This window comes from Planococcus citri, chromosome 1 (assembly GCF_950023065.1).
Source record: "Planococcus citri chromosome 1, ihPlaCitr1.1, whole genome shotgun sequence".
NCBI lineage: Eukaryota > Metazoa > Arthropoda > Insecta > Hemiptera > Pseudococcidae > Planococcus > Planococcus citri.
In genome coordinates, this window is record NC_088677.1 from 21353175 (window position 1) to 21369847 (window position 16673).

The following is a 16673-nucleotide window of genomic DNA, read 5'->3' on the forward strand; positions in this document are numbered from 1 at the left end:
AGTCAAGAATGTCCATAAAACTGGAACTTTTGAAATAGGTACTAATATTACTGAAAAATTACGCAGAAAATCTAGAGAATTGTTGACACAGCAAGATACTGAAAATTGTACATCCTATCCACGATCTCGGACCGTCTATGTACTTGGTTTACATTGCGATTACGAGTGTGTATTATGAAAAAAAAAAAAAAAAAAATACACGAGGACCAAAAGAAATAGACAAAAAAAATTGCAAACGTCTAAACATTCGCCAAAGGTAAATAAACTCGCGTAAAAATACGCAGACATTCCAGCTTCTCGCCTTCCACGTTCATCTGGTAGGTATGACGTCACTTTGAAATCCATGAAAATTCATCTTTCGAGTTCGAGATACCGCCTCCGCAAACACGGGGTCACTAATTTCTACGATAAACAAGGTAGAAAACCTTTTTGCATGTACCTATAGTAAATCAACGCAAAATTTCAAAACGTTATGTTACTTATGTTACCTGTAAAAAAAAATGAAACAAAAAAATAAGAAGAGAATAAAGCGTAAACAGAAGTTTAACGACCTGAGAGCTAAGATGCTGTTAGCAAAAACCTAACAAATTAACAATAGTTGTCATTCGGAATTAATCCACTTGAAAATGGAAATACATACGTGATGAAGAAGATAGGTAAAATAAAAATAATACTACACCCAGTCTAGCCATAAATTCTGACCCTACTTTAAACGCTTGTAATACAGAAACGAAATTTTAAAAACGTAAAAGTGATTATGCATATATTCGGAAAGTACATAGGTAGATGAAAAAAGCTGTAATTTGACTGTATGTATCTGGTTCTACATTTCATATTAGGCTCCAGTTTTCTATTGTAGGTACTATGATATAACTGTCGCTTACACCTATATTGCTGAAGCATGAGATGAGAACACAATACATGTAAAAAGCACATTCTCTAACAAAATTTTGGTAGGTGAATGTTCAAAAACAGTAAAATTACCAGCACGTTAATGTTAATTTGCATATTATCATGTATCTATACCTGTACTCATCTGTATTTACATATGAAAAAAATTAATCCATTAATGGAAATTCTTTCCCAATATTTTAGATATTATATCATTAGGAGCAGTGGTACCTCTACCTTATACCATACCTACGGTTCCTTCAAGTTGTATACTTACATACGATATTTTTCTCTCTCCCTCTCTCGTTCTGTAGTAATACTTGGGTGTGTGAGATTTTGTTTTTTTGGAATGTGAAATGAAAACCGCAAGGGAATTTATGAAGTTGATAGAGTCAATTTGGGTAGTGAACTTGTTTGAATTATGGTGGTGTGACATCATCAGACTGATGTGGTGCCAGTTTGATATCCAGGTAGGTATCTGACTCCTATAGTCTGAATTGTGTGTAAAAAATTGCGGATATTTAGTGATGTGAAAGATTTGTCGGTGTGATATGCCAAGCCAAAAAATTATTGAAAATTCAATTCAAAAGTTTCCGTGGGTACTTTTGAGGTAGAGTAGAAAGAGCAATTTTTTCGATCATGGAATGAGAAATCGGAAAAAACAATTGATCGGTTACAGTTGTAGGCATGAATGAAGAAGAGGTAAAGTTGCCCAATAAATTGGTACAAATTCTCTTAATTTCACATCTGAAATTTATATCAAGTGAATATTGCGAGTGGAACACGAAGGGAGAAAAATCCAGAAATGGAATTTTTGAAGGAAATGTGGCATTGAGGTATACCGAATTTATTATGGAATACTTGAAATTTCGTGAACACTTTGAGACCAAAAAGAGAGGTAGAACCTCGAAATGTTCCATTTTCCAACTTTTTAGCTCATTTATTTCAAACATGAGCAACTTTTGATTTCAATTTCAATTTTTTTTAAATTTTGATCCAAAACTGGAAAATTTTCAAAAAAATAACATTTTTTTTCATACTACCTAAGTACATTATCAACATTTTGGAAAAATTTTCATGAATTTTAGGAACCTCGTACAATCTAAATCAGATCAATACTTGAAATGATTCTTTTCACTTTAGAGTCAGAATTAAACAATTAATCGTAAAAAACATTTCCCTTCCAAAATATTAATTTTTTTCAGATTGGAAGCTAGGTACCTACATAAAAAAGCTGGAGCACTTACATTTTTTTGTGAAATCATCCCTTGTACCTGTACCTCAAGCATAGGCTGATGGACCACGTAGTCCAACCCCAACGAAAAAATTCACCTCTTGTGTATTCAACTCTTTAATTTCCTAAAATATGCAGAAAATCTACTTACATTTATTCCTCCTTACTACTAGGGCACTCTAACAGGGGGTATGCTGGTCCGCCATTTTCTTCCGAGAATACTGTAAGAAGAAGAAGAAGAAGTAGAAGAACTAGAACGTGTGGCGAGTTCTCTTCCACTTGGAGCGCTAATGTCAACCTTGTAGATAAGATTAAGGATGATTATAGGATACCCCTTCATTATGGCTATTGCAGTCTTGCTTTACCATTGTGGTTCAAGTTTTTAAAGTATTTTTTTGAAAAATGATGAAGAAAAATGTAATTTGTATGCCTTTGATATCAAATTATTTCCACAATGCTGTTTGCCCATTGCCCTTTTGTAGAAGGAGAAGTAATTTTGTATTTGTTCTTCAACTAGATATAAATGAAAATGACAATGAAGTTAATATATTATTTGTGCCAAGTTGTACTCAGCTTTCCGGTGTTTTCGCTATCCCTCACCTAATTTTGGGGACAGAATTCTTCAAAGATGCTTAAAAAGTATTATTTTGAATAATAGATATGTTTTTTGGTTAAATTGGCTTGATGCTCGATCAGACATGACATGACATAATGTAATGATCTGGAATTCTGAACCAGGTCTTATTCAGCAATCAGCATGATCCTGACCAAATATGAGCTCTATACTGCAATCTTCTGCATACTGACGCCCGATTCCTGTAAAATGTGGCTCTTTGAACACGGGCAGTTCAATCAAGTTTTGATCTAGTCACTAGTCAGATCTGATCTGGTCTGATCATCCGGACCAGGTTTTCAACCCATTAACCCGTCTGTCTGACTTCTTTTTTTTTTTTTGCAAGTGCCCCATTCCCCACGAGGGGGCGGGGGAATTTATTGTGCAATATAACTAATATAAGGTACAACTTACGAATAGGTACCTATTGGTTCTCATCATAAACCATACCAAACTACACAACAAACAAGAAACAGTAAAGAATTCACATAGGTACACTAACTATAATAAAATAGATAATCTAATGAAGAAGCGAAATTATATCTAGGTCGTGAAAAGGGGGGATACAAGGGAAACAAGATCACTGACCTACCTGACTAGCCTCTGTACACCGTCTGGTCTCGTTGTCTGTCTGCTTGTCTTCTCAAAGTCATTGACCCGTCTGTCTATATGGTCTGTCTCGCTTTTCAAGGCCACCTGTCCACCATGTCTAGCCTCTGAAGGTCATTTACCCGTCTGCATGACTTCTCAAGGTCGTTAGGTATTCCTCTTTGACCTCGCAAGTCATTGATCCATATGTATGGCTTCTTGCAAGGTTGTTGTCAGTATGCCTGGCCTCTCAAGACTATTGACCCATCAGTCTGATTTCTGAAGGCAATCTGGCATCTGGCTGCCTGTCTGGCGTTTCAAGGGCGTCTGACACATTAAGGTTATTGACCTATCTGTCTTCTAAAGGTCATTGACCCATTCGTCTGGTATTTTAAGATGATTGGCCTGTCTGCCTTCTCAAGGTCGTCTGTCTTCCTGCCTGGCATTGTAAGGTCGTTGACCAATCTGTCTCGCTTTCCAAGGCCGTCTGTCTGCTCTCTGAAGGACATTGGACACTTGGACAGTCTGTCTGTCTTCTCAAGGTCGTCAGGCATTGTAAGATCAGTGACGTGACCTGTCAGTCTTCTCATGAACTATGTGTCTGTTTGGCTTCTCAAGGTCACCTGTTTGCCTTTCTGATCTCTTTAGGTCATTGACCTGTCTGGGCTGGCTGGCTGTCTGTCTGTCTGCCTGATTCTCTGGCTTATTCTCATCAAGTCATCACCATCTGTCTGCCTGTTTGGCGTCTTGAGGTCATTGACCAGTCGGTCTTCCTGACTAGAAAGTGGAATTTCAAGGTCATTGACCCATATGTCTGACTTCCCAAGACCGTCTGACTGTCTGTCCAGCGTCTCAAAGGCATCGACCAGTCTGTCTCGCTTCTTTAGGCAGAACTTTGGATAAACAACCATTTTAAAGAGGATAAGTACGAACATTTTGATGTATTGAAATACCTATGTGCTCACTGAAAATTTTGAGTAGGTACTTATATTAGTTCAAAGTTCAATATCTACTTACCAACCGCAGCTTGTTTTCGCAACTTTAAACTGCGAGAACTTTTGAACGGTTGCATTCTAGAGCTTTTAATATAAAGAATTTTAAAGAGCATGAAATTCCGAACATTTTAGTACTTTAAAACATGCATGTGTTCACTGAAAATTTCGAAAATGTCTAGTTTGAAGATGACGTACGTAGCTTAGTATGCAAAAATCCGTAAAATAAAAGTATTTATAAAATCGTTAATTTTACGCGAAATGATAAAAATTTAACATCAATCGATAGAGAATTTCATTATCTTTAATTTGAGACTACACAACAGTTTACCCAAACCAGCGAACAATCGAAAAAATTGAATTTTTTTACATGAAAAATAATTGCATGCGTTCTCACGGAGTTCTTAGCTCAGTACGGTATTTTCGCAAGAAAATGGCGGACCAGCATATCTCCTGTTATAGTGCCACTACCTGTTGTTTTCATTTGATAACGCAGCTACCTAAAATTGATAAGAAAAAAAACACGTACTGTATCTGAAAAGTTTAAATTATGATTTGTCTTTGAATTTTCCTATTATACGCGAGTAACTAGTTGATCTCATACTAGGTATTAAGGGGAATGTTGTGACCGTCATTCTTCTAATAATTCCACTCGAGGATGAGAACGTATCCTGTTACAAATTTTAACGACATTCCAGCACGGTGATGGAGTCTACATCATGGCGATTACCGTGCATTTTCGCTCTTGCGTTACTATATTTTGTGCCATTCACAAGTGCAGGTACGTAATGCTTAATGCTATCCATAATTTTCAATTTCACTCATTTTGCTGCGAGATGTGGATTATAACATATGTTACATATTCAAAATAACTCCCGTTTCCTCTATTACTTCTAGTGGAGAATATCATCTTGGCGCATATAGACGAAAATGACTTGCGAGGCATTATCCAGTTTAAGAAGTCTCCATCCGAAGATATCGTTACCGTGACCGGATTTATTAAATCGCTGAGCAATGGAACTAGTGAAAATGTATCATGGAACATTAGGCAACTGCCCGTCGACTATACCATTTTTGATGACAGATGTTCGAATCAAAACCTGGGACCAATGTAGTTACATATTATTAATTTGGATTTTTACCAACTTTGTATGTACAAGATAATTCACCTAGAGGTATTTGCTTGTTTGTATGATTTTATAGACGACAAAATCTGGATTCGATGTTCGGTCGACTGGGTATTAATAGAGATGTAGAATTTTCGGTATCTACCAATATATTAGTTCTGACTGGCAGCCAAGGTATATGGCAAAGTTCTTTAGTACTAGAATTACCCGATGGTAAACGTTCCTGCGCCACATTGGTGGTGAGTAACATTTTGGTGAAAATAGACCGATAGATAATTCAGTATGATTATTAATTTTAAAAAATGATGTTTATTAAATTCAGGTATCCAAAGACACAGATATTAAGGTCGCCGAAGCAAAGTTGTACGGTCCGGTTTTCGGTACTGTGTATTTTTTCTGGATTGGAATTACCGGCTCGGTTACCGACGCGGTAATCATTTCAGATCTGTACCATATTCATAAACATAAGTTGGTCAGCAGTCAACACAAATGGGGCATCTTTGTCACTGATATATTAGAAACTACGCATGGTATGCCATTGTACTTTTACTTATAACATTTAGTATGTTTTTCAGTCGAAGAATTTATTCAAATTCGTGCATTTTGTTCGCAGATAAAATTAGGTTGGAGTGTAATACGCTCCAGTTGCCATATAACGATTTGGGTGATATGAGTTCAAAACTAGGCCATTTAAAAACAGGCAAAAAAACAATTTTTCGCGACCCTACATTCGCTCCAATTGATCTGTACCAGAATGATCACACGTACTACGTGCTTGTTTACGACGATATTCACAAAGACAGTTTTTCGAGTTGCGCTTCCATTTCTTCGCTTCCAGAAATTGCACTAAAGTTAGTTTCATTTTCGTTTTGAGTCAGCTTTGAAATTTATTTTCTCATTGCTTTGATCGGTCGATTTTCGACATTTTTTAATTTCATAGATCTCTAATCGACGAAGATGGTTTCAAAGTGAATGTGACGTTGAGTCAAAGGTCGCCGTTCGATCCGACTTTTGTGCGTGCAGATTTTGGTTGGACGAACGATAATGAAATTGGTGGCTTGAGAATACATAGTTTGCCTGTTTTACGCAACTACTACGAATACAAAGCCGACGGGTGTTACGGAATCAGAGACGTTTTTAATCCCACTAACAAAGCGATCGGTGGTGAAGCTCCTTTTCCTGGTAAATATGTATTTTTATGACAACTCGATGTGAAAGTAAAAAATTTAATTATAGTTGGGGAGCCCGCATAATGATTTATTGCAAACCCCCCCCCCCCGATCGATCCTCCGGGACAACTTTTTTCTTGGAGGGAACCGGAGTACTAAAGGAACATTTCTAGCCCTTGTTCTCAAAAAAAGTGGCCCTACTTACAAAATGGCGGCTATTTTGATTGACAGGTCAGCTGAAATTGCAGATTTTGCGTTCGAGCATAGGACTTGCACGAAATTTTTTAAACCTTACAAAGCTAGATCGAAAAGGAGCGCAATAAATTATCACAAGCCAAAATTTCAAGTGCTTAAGTGCCTTTTTCGATTTTCGGTGAATTTTTGAAAATCAAATTTAGGCAAAAAATGAGGGAAAAAATCAAAATCTTACCAAATTGGCATAGAAAACTGAAATATGGAATATACCCTATTTTCGAACTGCCAAATCAATTGGGAACACTTTCAGACCGTTTAGAGTAGTTCTGGAGCCTCCAGCAGATTTTTGAAACTTGAAATTCCCACATAATTTCTTCAAATGGAGTTGGAAAGCCGAAATTTATTACGAAAACTAATTTCAATACACTACAGTCTCGACTGCAGGTAAATTTCAAGTCATTTTGGAGCCTCCAGCAACTTTTTAAAAATTACTGGAGCCTCCAGTAGATTTCTGAAACTTGAAATTTTTCAAAATTCGAAATTCATTCTGCAAACTAATTTCAATACGCTAAATAATCGACTGCAGGTGGATTTGAAGTCGTTCTGGAGCCTCCAGCGATTTTTTGAAAATTACTGGTGCCTCCAGTTGATTTTCGAATCTTGAAATTTCCCAACATTTCATCAAATGGAGATAGAAAACCGAAATTCATTCTGCAAACTAATTTCAATACGCTTCGAATTCGACTACAGGTAAATTCCAAGTCGTTCTGGAGCCTCCAGCGATTTTTTGAAAATTACTGGAGCCTCCAGTCGATTTTTGAAACTTGAATTTCTCCAACATTTCAACGAATAAAGAGGGAAAGTTGAAATAAACTCTGCACTCCAATATCAACACCTCTAAAAACGATTTTAGGAGGGTTCAACTCATTTTGGAGCCTCCAGTCGATTTTTGAAAATTGAATTTCGCCAACATTTCATCAAATAAAGAAGGAAAGCTGAAATAAACTCTGCACTCCAATTTTAACACCCTCTGAAAACGATTTCAGGTGAATTCCATGTCGTTTTGGAGCCTCCAGCAGATTTTTGAAACTCGAAATTCCTACAAAATTTCATCAAAAATAGAGATGGAAAGCCGAAATTCATTGTGTAAATTTCTATACGCTGCGAAGTCAACTGCAGGTAGATTTCAAGTCGTTTTGGAGCTTCCAGCGACGTTTTGAGAATTGCTGGAGTCTCCACCAGATTTTTGAAACTTGAAATTCCCAGAACATTTCATCAGAATGGAGTCAACAAGCTGAAATTTATTTCGCAAATTAATTTCAATACGATATGAAGTCGACTGTATGGTTGTTCCAAATGGTTTTGAAACTTACAGCTACTTTTTGGAAATTTCAATTTTCCAAAAACCTCCATACAAGCTTTTAAAAAGTCGCTGTAGGCTCCCAAACGACTTGAAATCCACTTGCAGTCGACTTCGTAGAGTATTGAAATTAGCTTGCAGAGTAAATTTTGGCTTTCCAACTCCATTTGATGAAATTTTGAGTTTCAAAAATCTGCTGGAGGCTCCAGTAATTTTCAAAAAGTCGCTGGAGGCTCTGAAACGGCTTCAAATCTATCTCCAGTCGACTTCGTAGGGTTTGCAGAATGAATTTCGGCATCCATCTCTATTTGATGGTTTTAAAAATCTACTGGAGGCTCCCGCAATTTTCAAAAAGTCGCTGGAGGCTCCAAAAAGACTTGAAATCTACCTGCAGTTGACTTAGTAGCGCATCGAAATTAGTTCACAGAATGAATTCCGTCTTTCCAACTCGATTTGATGAAATTTTGTGGGAATTTCGAGTTTCAAAAATCTGCTGGAGGCTCCAGAACTAGTTAAACGGTCTGAAACAGTTCCCAGTCGATTTGGCATGTCGAAAATGGGGTATTCCCCAAATTTTAGCTTTCTTGGTCAATTTGGTAAAATTTTGATTTTTTCCCAAATTTTTGGCGTAAATTTGATTTTCAAAAATTCACCAAAAATCGAAAAAGGCACTTTAGCACTTTAGATTTTTACAGGTGATAAATTTTTGCCTGATCTTTCGATCTATCTTTGTACGGTTTAAAAAATTTCGTGCAAGTCCTATGTTGGAACGCAAAATCAGCAATTTCGGCTGACTTGTCAATCAAAATGGCCGCTATTTTGTAATTAGGGCCACTGTTTTTTTGAGGACAAGGGCTGGAAATGTTCCTTGGGACTCTCCCTTTAAGAAAAAAGTTGTCCCGGAGGATGGATGGGTGGGGGGCATGCGTGCTCCCCTACTATCAACGTTGAAAGAAATCTTCCTTATACTCGTCATTAATTTGCAGAAAATAGAACGCAAGATATGTACGCGATTGGAGATTTGTCTGGAAAATTGGGCTATCGTATCAAATCTAATGTGGACAGTTTTCTGCCATTATCTGGGCGATTCAGCGTGTTTCACAGAAGCATAGTGATTTACCGGTAAACGATATTCATCATTTTTTTAATTTCACAACTCTGTAATTAAGCAGATTTGACTCGAACGTTTATGATAATTGTTCAAATCTAGGAATGGAAAATCGGGTGTTGAAGAACCCTGGTTGTGTGGAGTACTGAGTCCGTTTTTGAACGAAAATTCCGACATTAAATTGCCCATGGTTACTGCCGAAGTAATCTTTCAGTATCCTATATCGGGTAAAATATTGTTTCGGCAGTTGGCTAATCAAGAATACTCGGATACGGTGGTCATCGTGGAATCTTTGTTATATTCGGACGGTTCGACTGAGTTAGATACTTCTCATCATAATTGGACGATTAATGAAAAACCACCTGGCAAAGATTATTACAGTTGGCAAAATCGTTGTTTCAGTGCCGAATCGGTTTTTAATCCATTTAAAGTAGGTGCCAGCAACGATCCTATTATTAAATTACTCGTTTCAAGTTGAACGTCTTGCTTAAAGTCGAATGTTTGCAGCTTCCTGAAGGTAGCAATTTAGGTCCGGTTAACGCGTTTAGTTTCGCCTATCTTTCCTCTACCCTTAGCACTTTGACCATTGTAGCGAGAAAAGTCAGAGCCATTGAAAATAGTCGTAACTTTTTTGTCGCTGCTAATCTACCATTAACTGGTCATCATTCTATAATTGGTAAATCGCTTGTAATTTACGATGAAAATGGACCGAAAGCTCGTGGAAATCGATTAGCTTGCTCGGTGTAAGTATTTTATCGATTAAGTGATTGGCGGTTTACTTATTGCGTTGAATAATTTCGTGTTTTTTTGTTCGTCGATGATAATTTTCATGCGGATAGAATTTTACCTGTGAATCGAAGAAAAGCAGTAGTACGTGATTGGTTCGGAAATGGCGAATATGCCGGAATAATGGGAGACATAGAAATGTACCAGATGTCGAATTATGATACCGTTGACATCGAAATGGACGTTCAAGGGTTGCAGGATGTTCAAGAATACCACATTCATATGGTACGTATTATATGTAGGTATTACTTTTTTTCGTGCAATACGTACTCCGTACTCACTAAGTAAATGAAACTTGATTTCAAAATATTTCAACAGGTACCAATTGAAGAAGAACTGCAGTTCCCGTGTGAAAACTCGTCCATATACGATGTGTGGAATCCGCTAAATATTTCATCTGCGTCCGCTTCGTATTCGACGGGCCTTAAAACCAACGACCAATTCAAGATGGGTGACTTGAGTGCCAAATTCGGTGATTGGAATGACATGATGACGGTAAATAGTGTACATAATGATTCCAACCTTCAAATGTTTGGACATCATTCTTTACTCGGCCGATCTTTCGTAGTTATGAAAAAACAGTCAGATAAAAGGTATTCCATTTCAGAAAAGTTAGCTCAAATAAAAAATCACGCAAATGGTGTTGGGTTTCTCGTTGCGATGGGATTTTTTCTGCTTGTCTATTTTTCTCTGGCATTAATAAGTAACAATTCGCATCCAGTGTACTTCTGCGTGAACAACCAACGGAACATAGCGATCACTGGTATTTGATGGAATTTCCATCAATTGAGTTCAAAGAACAACGTTTTTTGAATTTTTTTGGTTTTTGGTGGCATTTTTTCTGCAATTATGGTAAACTTTTGATCTCGTTGTGGCGTTTTTGTTCGTTCCTCAGACCTGAGAAGTTGATCAAAAGATGAGGATTCTACTCTTCTTGGTGCCGTTTCACCCCCACACCCTCTTGTTCCCTCTACCTTGCCTTGAATGAACAGGACTCCATCATATTTGCCCTTATGACATGCCCAAATTATTTGATGATTCGGCTGAGTACCACTGCCGACAGCCTCTTCTGGACACCAATTTGCCCCAGGATAAACACATTAGTCCTTTTCTCCGTCCATGGGATCCGAAGCATTCTCCTACAGCGCCACATCTCAAGCGCATCAATTTTTCTACTGTCTCCCTAGCATACTGTCCAGGTTTCTGACGCGTAGAGAAAAACTGAGAAAACTAGAGCATTTACTAGTCTTATCTTCAGAGTCTTGCTCACTGCTGCATCTGACCATATCTTCTTCAGGCGTGACATGGCGCTTCGCGTGATTTGCGCTCTGCGTTTTATTACTTTAATCTCTGCTTCACTGCCTCCTTTGTTATCAACAATGGATCCCAGATATACAATTTGATTCACCACTTTCAATTCCATCAATTTCCTGTATTTCAGGTGAGTTGTTCTCAGGCTGACATTTGACAGAACTGTAGGACTAGAACGATTTTGGGATTGGATTTCAGTTTTGGCTTTTGGGGTCAAAATTTATTCATTTTGGGATTGGAATTGTTTTGGGATTTGTTCTTCTAAATTTTTGATTTTGTTTTGGTTCCAGGTTGAATCAATTTAGGTTTTGAGATTTTCATTTCAACCAATTTTGAGTCTAAATCGGAGCTGTGGGACCAAAACGATTTTCCGATTGGATTTTGGATTTGGGTTTGAAATTTTTTCATTTTGGCATTTTGAGATTGAATTTGTTTCGAGATTCGTTCTTCTAAATTTTCATTTCAGTTTCAAGATTTGTTTTGGCATTGAAAAAATTGTTTTGGTTCTTGGTTGAATCGGTTTCAGGATTTTCATTTCAACCAATTTCAAGCCCAAATTGACCAATGGACTTCACAAGGGTTTAAAAAATGGGAGGTTTTGACGTGAACATCCAATGATGTAATTAGTTCAACATTTTAAATGCATTATTTTGCTTAATTTGTCAAGTAAGTTTTATTATAATCTGAATGATTGACGATACTTAAATGATGTAAAATGACCATTTATCAAAATAAAATTGTGGGAAAAGAGGCAAAAATTGAAATCCTGGAACCAAAACGATGGGTTCAAAATTATATCGGTTCTAGGCAGGGCCAGACCCAAAAACACGAGGCCCACTGAGATATTCCATTTTAGCGCCCTTGATTTTGGGCTCCTCAATTAGTCGGCCAAATTTCTTTCTCCCATTTTTTAAAGTGCAGAACACTGAGCAAAAAATTCATTCAGAAATTTTTTGAGCGGCCCAGTTTTTACCTCATCGGCGCAAATACATCTCGGCCCACCGAGATTTTCTCGGTAACTCAGTGGGTGGGTCAGGGCCTGGTTCTGGGAAGTTTTCAGTTTTGGGATTGGATTTGAATTGGGATGTAATCAGTTCCAGCCTCAGGATCATTTTGGTCCCACAGCTCTGAGTCTAAATTGACCAATGGCCCCTGCAAGGCCAAGGGGTCAAAAAAATGGGACGTTTTGACGTGGGGAATCCGATCAAAACCTAAACAATTTTGTTTTGGCTTTGGGATTGTTTTGGATTCAAAATTATATCAGTTTACCAGGATTTTTTCAGTTTCAGGATCAAGAAAAATAACAATTTTGGTTTTGAAATTGGATTTGAATTAGGATTTAATCGGTTCAGGTTTTGGGATCATTCTTCTGCACTGCAGGCTGATTCACAATCATGATCTTCGTCTTTTCCTTATTTATACTTATCATGCACTGACCCACACCTCCAAATGATACTCCTCCCTGCCACTTGCCTGAGCCATTGTGGTTGGCACTTTTTAATATGATCAGCTGCAGTGTCTCACAAATTATATATTCTCGGTGTAGATTTAACAGGAGCGGGGGATGAAATGCTGCCTCAGCTTACTCCTCTCTCTCTGGGTGGAATTTCTCTGACATTGTTTCTCTATTAATTTGGACATTTGCCATGCTCTCCTCATACAAATTGTTTTATCAGCCACACCAGATGTATTGGTGCACCAATCTCAAGTATAATTCTCCACAGTTTTTGCCATTGTACGCAAGCAAACGATTTCTTGTAATCTACAAAACATAGCACAGTACATACATTGTATTCGCATGCTTTATCAATCAGTAGTCTGAGGTTGAGGATCTGCTCCCTAGTTCCTCTTCCTCTCACAAATTCTGCTTGTTCTGGAGGGAATTGACTGTGCATGAGTGAGTATATAACCTGCTGTACACGATCTTCAATTGTACCTACTTACTTTGCTGGTGCAGCTCAGTGGCATGACTTATCAAGGAGATTATTAGGTAGTGCTCGCAATTCTCTGGAGATCCTTTCTACAGCCATTCTGCACTCAGCCATATCAAGTTGCATATGTGAGGGTGACTTGGAAAAGAAACCTCCCAACCAAAAAATAATTTTTCATTTTTTTCGCGTAATTGACGTGTAAGGAGCATAAGATTTATGTTGAAGTGATTTTACAACCTGGGAGCTTGTTTTAGCTTGCAACTGAGAAAAGGGACTTGACTAAAATGAGTCAAAACTGGCACCTCTTGACCAAGATGTAATTTTATGGAAAACCTCGACAAACCATGTGAAATGAAGCTACTAAAAATTGTAACAAATTTCGTTCACTTCTAGTTGAATTTTAAAAGAAAACACAGTTACAAAACTTTAAAAGCTTCTTCTGAAAAAGTTGCATTTTGGTTGGGAGGTCCCTTTTCCAAGTCACCCTCACATACATATGTTGTGGATTTGGTGCATACTTCTTTGCTTCCGGCTTTGAAGACCTCAGCTGTTATCTTATCTGGTCCTGGAGCTTTGTTCTTTTTCAAGTACTCAATGGCATTGATGAATGATGACCTCATCAAGTAGAATTGGTGGCTCCTTCTCTTCCATGATATTGAACCTAGGGTCATCAGGTAGCTCCTCTTCCTTCATCCTTGGTGTATAGCTTCTTGCAGTACTTCTCATGTCTCTGCAACCTCTTCTGCATCTGTCTTAACTTTGCCTTCTTCATCTCAAATGATCTGCTTGCTGGATTTGAATTCCCTCGTGATTGACTTGATTTTCTGAAAGAGCAGCATTCTTTTCAGCATGCATCTCAATTTCCTCCCATATTGATGAAATATGGGCATTTTTATCCCGTTGTGACTGCCTGGTTATGTGCAGAGATAAGCTTGTCCTTTGCCTGTTGTATTCTGCGGTCTGTGGCAGCTTTCTACGCTCTTCTATTGTCTCAATTGTCTCGCTGAGTAGTGTCGTATGCCTCGTTTAATGTGGTTCTTCAGTTCCAACCACTGCTGGTTTGGTGGTGCCTTGGGGTTTGGAACTACTGTTCCCAGAGATCTGTTCAGAGTGGTACACAAGATCTTCAGGTTGGTAGCTTTTATCGCTTGCGGTATCATTTTCTTCTTAGGCACTCGTAGTTTAAGGCTTAGCTCCAATACATAATAATGCATATTGCACGTTTGAAACTTTGAAACTAAGTCGTGTATAATTGTAATAGAATGGCATTGTAACTTATTTTTTAGAAATGTTTTGGATTATGGATATGCATGATGTAGGTACCTATACCTACCTACGTACAATCGTACATGGTGATGGAAAAATAAAACCTCACGAAGATCGAGTTTTGCACGTAGTTCGATGAACTTCCCCTGTAAAATACTTACATAAAAATAATATTATTATGTCGCCGTTTAGTTGAAGCTTTCATCACAGTGAATTTAAATTTTTCTATTGACAGATGGGCATGCGCCACGATTGAACGAGGTTACTCGCCTCTAGAAGCTCGAGAATTACGTGCCATTGCATCTTTCCATCATCCTCAAGGATTTGTATACGGATACATTCGAATGGTAATTCATTTTATTGGAAAATTAATCCATCTACAGAATAGGTACCTCTATCTACGTTGTTTTTATCAATACATAGATAAATAATCTATGTACCCTACTTGTTACAGACTCAATTAATTCACGTTGATGGCTCCAAGAGCGACACAGTCATCGAAGTGAACCTCAGACATGCTGGGAAACAAAATCGAAACGTGGTAAAATTTCTCGTTATATCATCAGTCCTAGTTGATAGTTGTAATGAGAATTTCTCATGTTTTCTGATATTGTATTTTTTTCTCTGCTGCGTCAGACTCACGGTCATTTTTGGTTGGTATACGTTAACCCAGTCGGAGTAGATGCGACAGTTGAAGCCAAACACACTCGTTGTACAGCTGCCGGATATGTATGGAATCCTAATTTTATTCAGTTAGCTGCGCCGATTAATGTAAACGAATTTTCTTACTCGTACTTTTGTGTTTAAATTTTTTCCACCTGGTTTTATCCTTTTCTCTTTTCAAGGATGTGTTATATTATGCGGAGTGTGGCCCCGATCAACCTTATCGATGTTATGCTGGCGATCTTTCAGGTCGACTTGGCACCATTTCTATCGGCGCCGAAAGAATGGTTTTTTCCGACTGTAATTTACCTCTTGGTGAGTAAATTTGGCGATTTGATTAATTTCCAGTCCAATATCGGAGGAGGTGCTCATGTTGCGAGTTGTCTGTATTTTTGTAGAAGGCGACATTTCGGCCATGGGGAAATCTATAGTGATACTGGACAAGAATCAAGGACACGATAAGTTTTCTTGCGCCAATATCGAACCCGATAAAGACATCATTAAATATGCCAATATTCGAAGATCGCCCAAATTTGTATTGTACGTTTTGATTATTGAAATCACAAATACAAATACCTTAAAAGTCGAATGAAATAATTATAATTTAAATATTTTTTGCAGATCGCAATTTTTAACTGAAGTCAGAGAGATTTTAGGCGCACCAGAATGGATGTTGACTGTGGATAATAGAAAAACCAAAGTGTTACATAACGGAGCCTGCATTCAGTTATTATTTCACTTCAAAGGTATCTGAACATTTTCTGTCCATTTAAAATAATAAAATAATTACTATCCGTATTTTTGATTGGTATCCTCGTTTAGGTCCGAGTGCTAGTGAAATAGAACAAGATTTCAGCCGTTTAATGAGAACTGGAAAATTACAATCTCCTACTATTAGTAATCCTGGTTATAATCTTCCTGTCAGTCGTAAAAAACAACTGAATTATCAGAATTGCCCTTCCAGAGATGCTGATAATAAGAAACGATTATCTGGTAAAAATCACGAGGAAATTTCCGAGATTGTATTTCTGAATTCTGATTTCTAGATAGGTACCTAAGTATTTACTTTTATTTTGCTGTTTTAGGTAATGGTGCTGCTAACAAAGGAAGCGCAGGCTTAGTCACTGCCGCTATCCTGATTGTGAAAGGATTTCTTTTGCTGAACTTGAGATGGTGGTAGTGGAGATAATAATGATTTGAATGCTTCACCTACCGCCGTACTTTGCTTCTTAGATAAGTACCTAACTCATCAGTATTATATTTTGTGTACCTAATTACCTGCGGGTAATCCGTATTTTATTATTATTTTTTTTTACCATTTCGTAATGTATTTATTGTTGCTTTTTTACTGTATTAAAAATATAATTCGTTTGTTTTCGTTAAACTGAATTATTGTCATTTTTTTACCCCTGTAGGTTTCATAAATTGATAATTTCTCA

At 37.5% G+C, this 16673-nt stretch overlaps 1 protein-coding gene across 1 annotated transcript; it reads left to right on the plus strand.

Annotated features, from left to right (window-relative positions):
- Nucleotides 1–4797: 4797 nt before the first annotated feature.
- Nucleotides 4798–16618, plus strand: Rsod (Related to Sod). Its single transcript, XM_065370435.1, has 19 exons — nt 4798–5099; nt 5216–5429; nt 5522–5684; nt 5768–5975; nt 6059–6296; nt 6386–6627; nt 9156–9291; nt 9380–9707; nt 9785–10020; nt 10117–10288; nt 10382–10656; nt 14807–14918; nt 15026–15112; nt 15208–15342; nt 15417–15549; nt 15633–15774; nt 15856–15980; nt 16057–16227; nt 16320–16618. Exons 1-19 carry the CDS (start codon nt 5024–5026, stop codon nt 16412–16414), a joined length of 3288 nt encoding a protein of 1095 aa, XP_065226507.1. The 5' UTR covers nt 4798–5023; the 3' UTR covers nt 16415–16618.
- Nucleotides 16619–16673: the final 55 nt, after the last annotated feature.

Bases quoted from the DNA above. Each gene is read 5' to 3' on its own strand.
- Rsod (XM_065370435.1), top strand. From the start codon at position 5,024: ATGGAGTCTACATCATGGCGATTACCGTGCATTTTCGCTCTTGCGTTA. The intron at 5,430-5,521 runs GTAGTTACATAT...ATGATTTTATAG, and splicing joins AATCAAAACCTGGGACCAAT to ACGACAAAATCTGGATTCGA. The intron at 9,292-9,379 runs GTAAACGATATT...GTTCAAATCTAG, and splicing joins AGAAGCATAGTGATTTACCG to GAATGGAAAATCGGGTGTTG.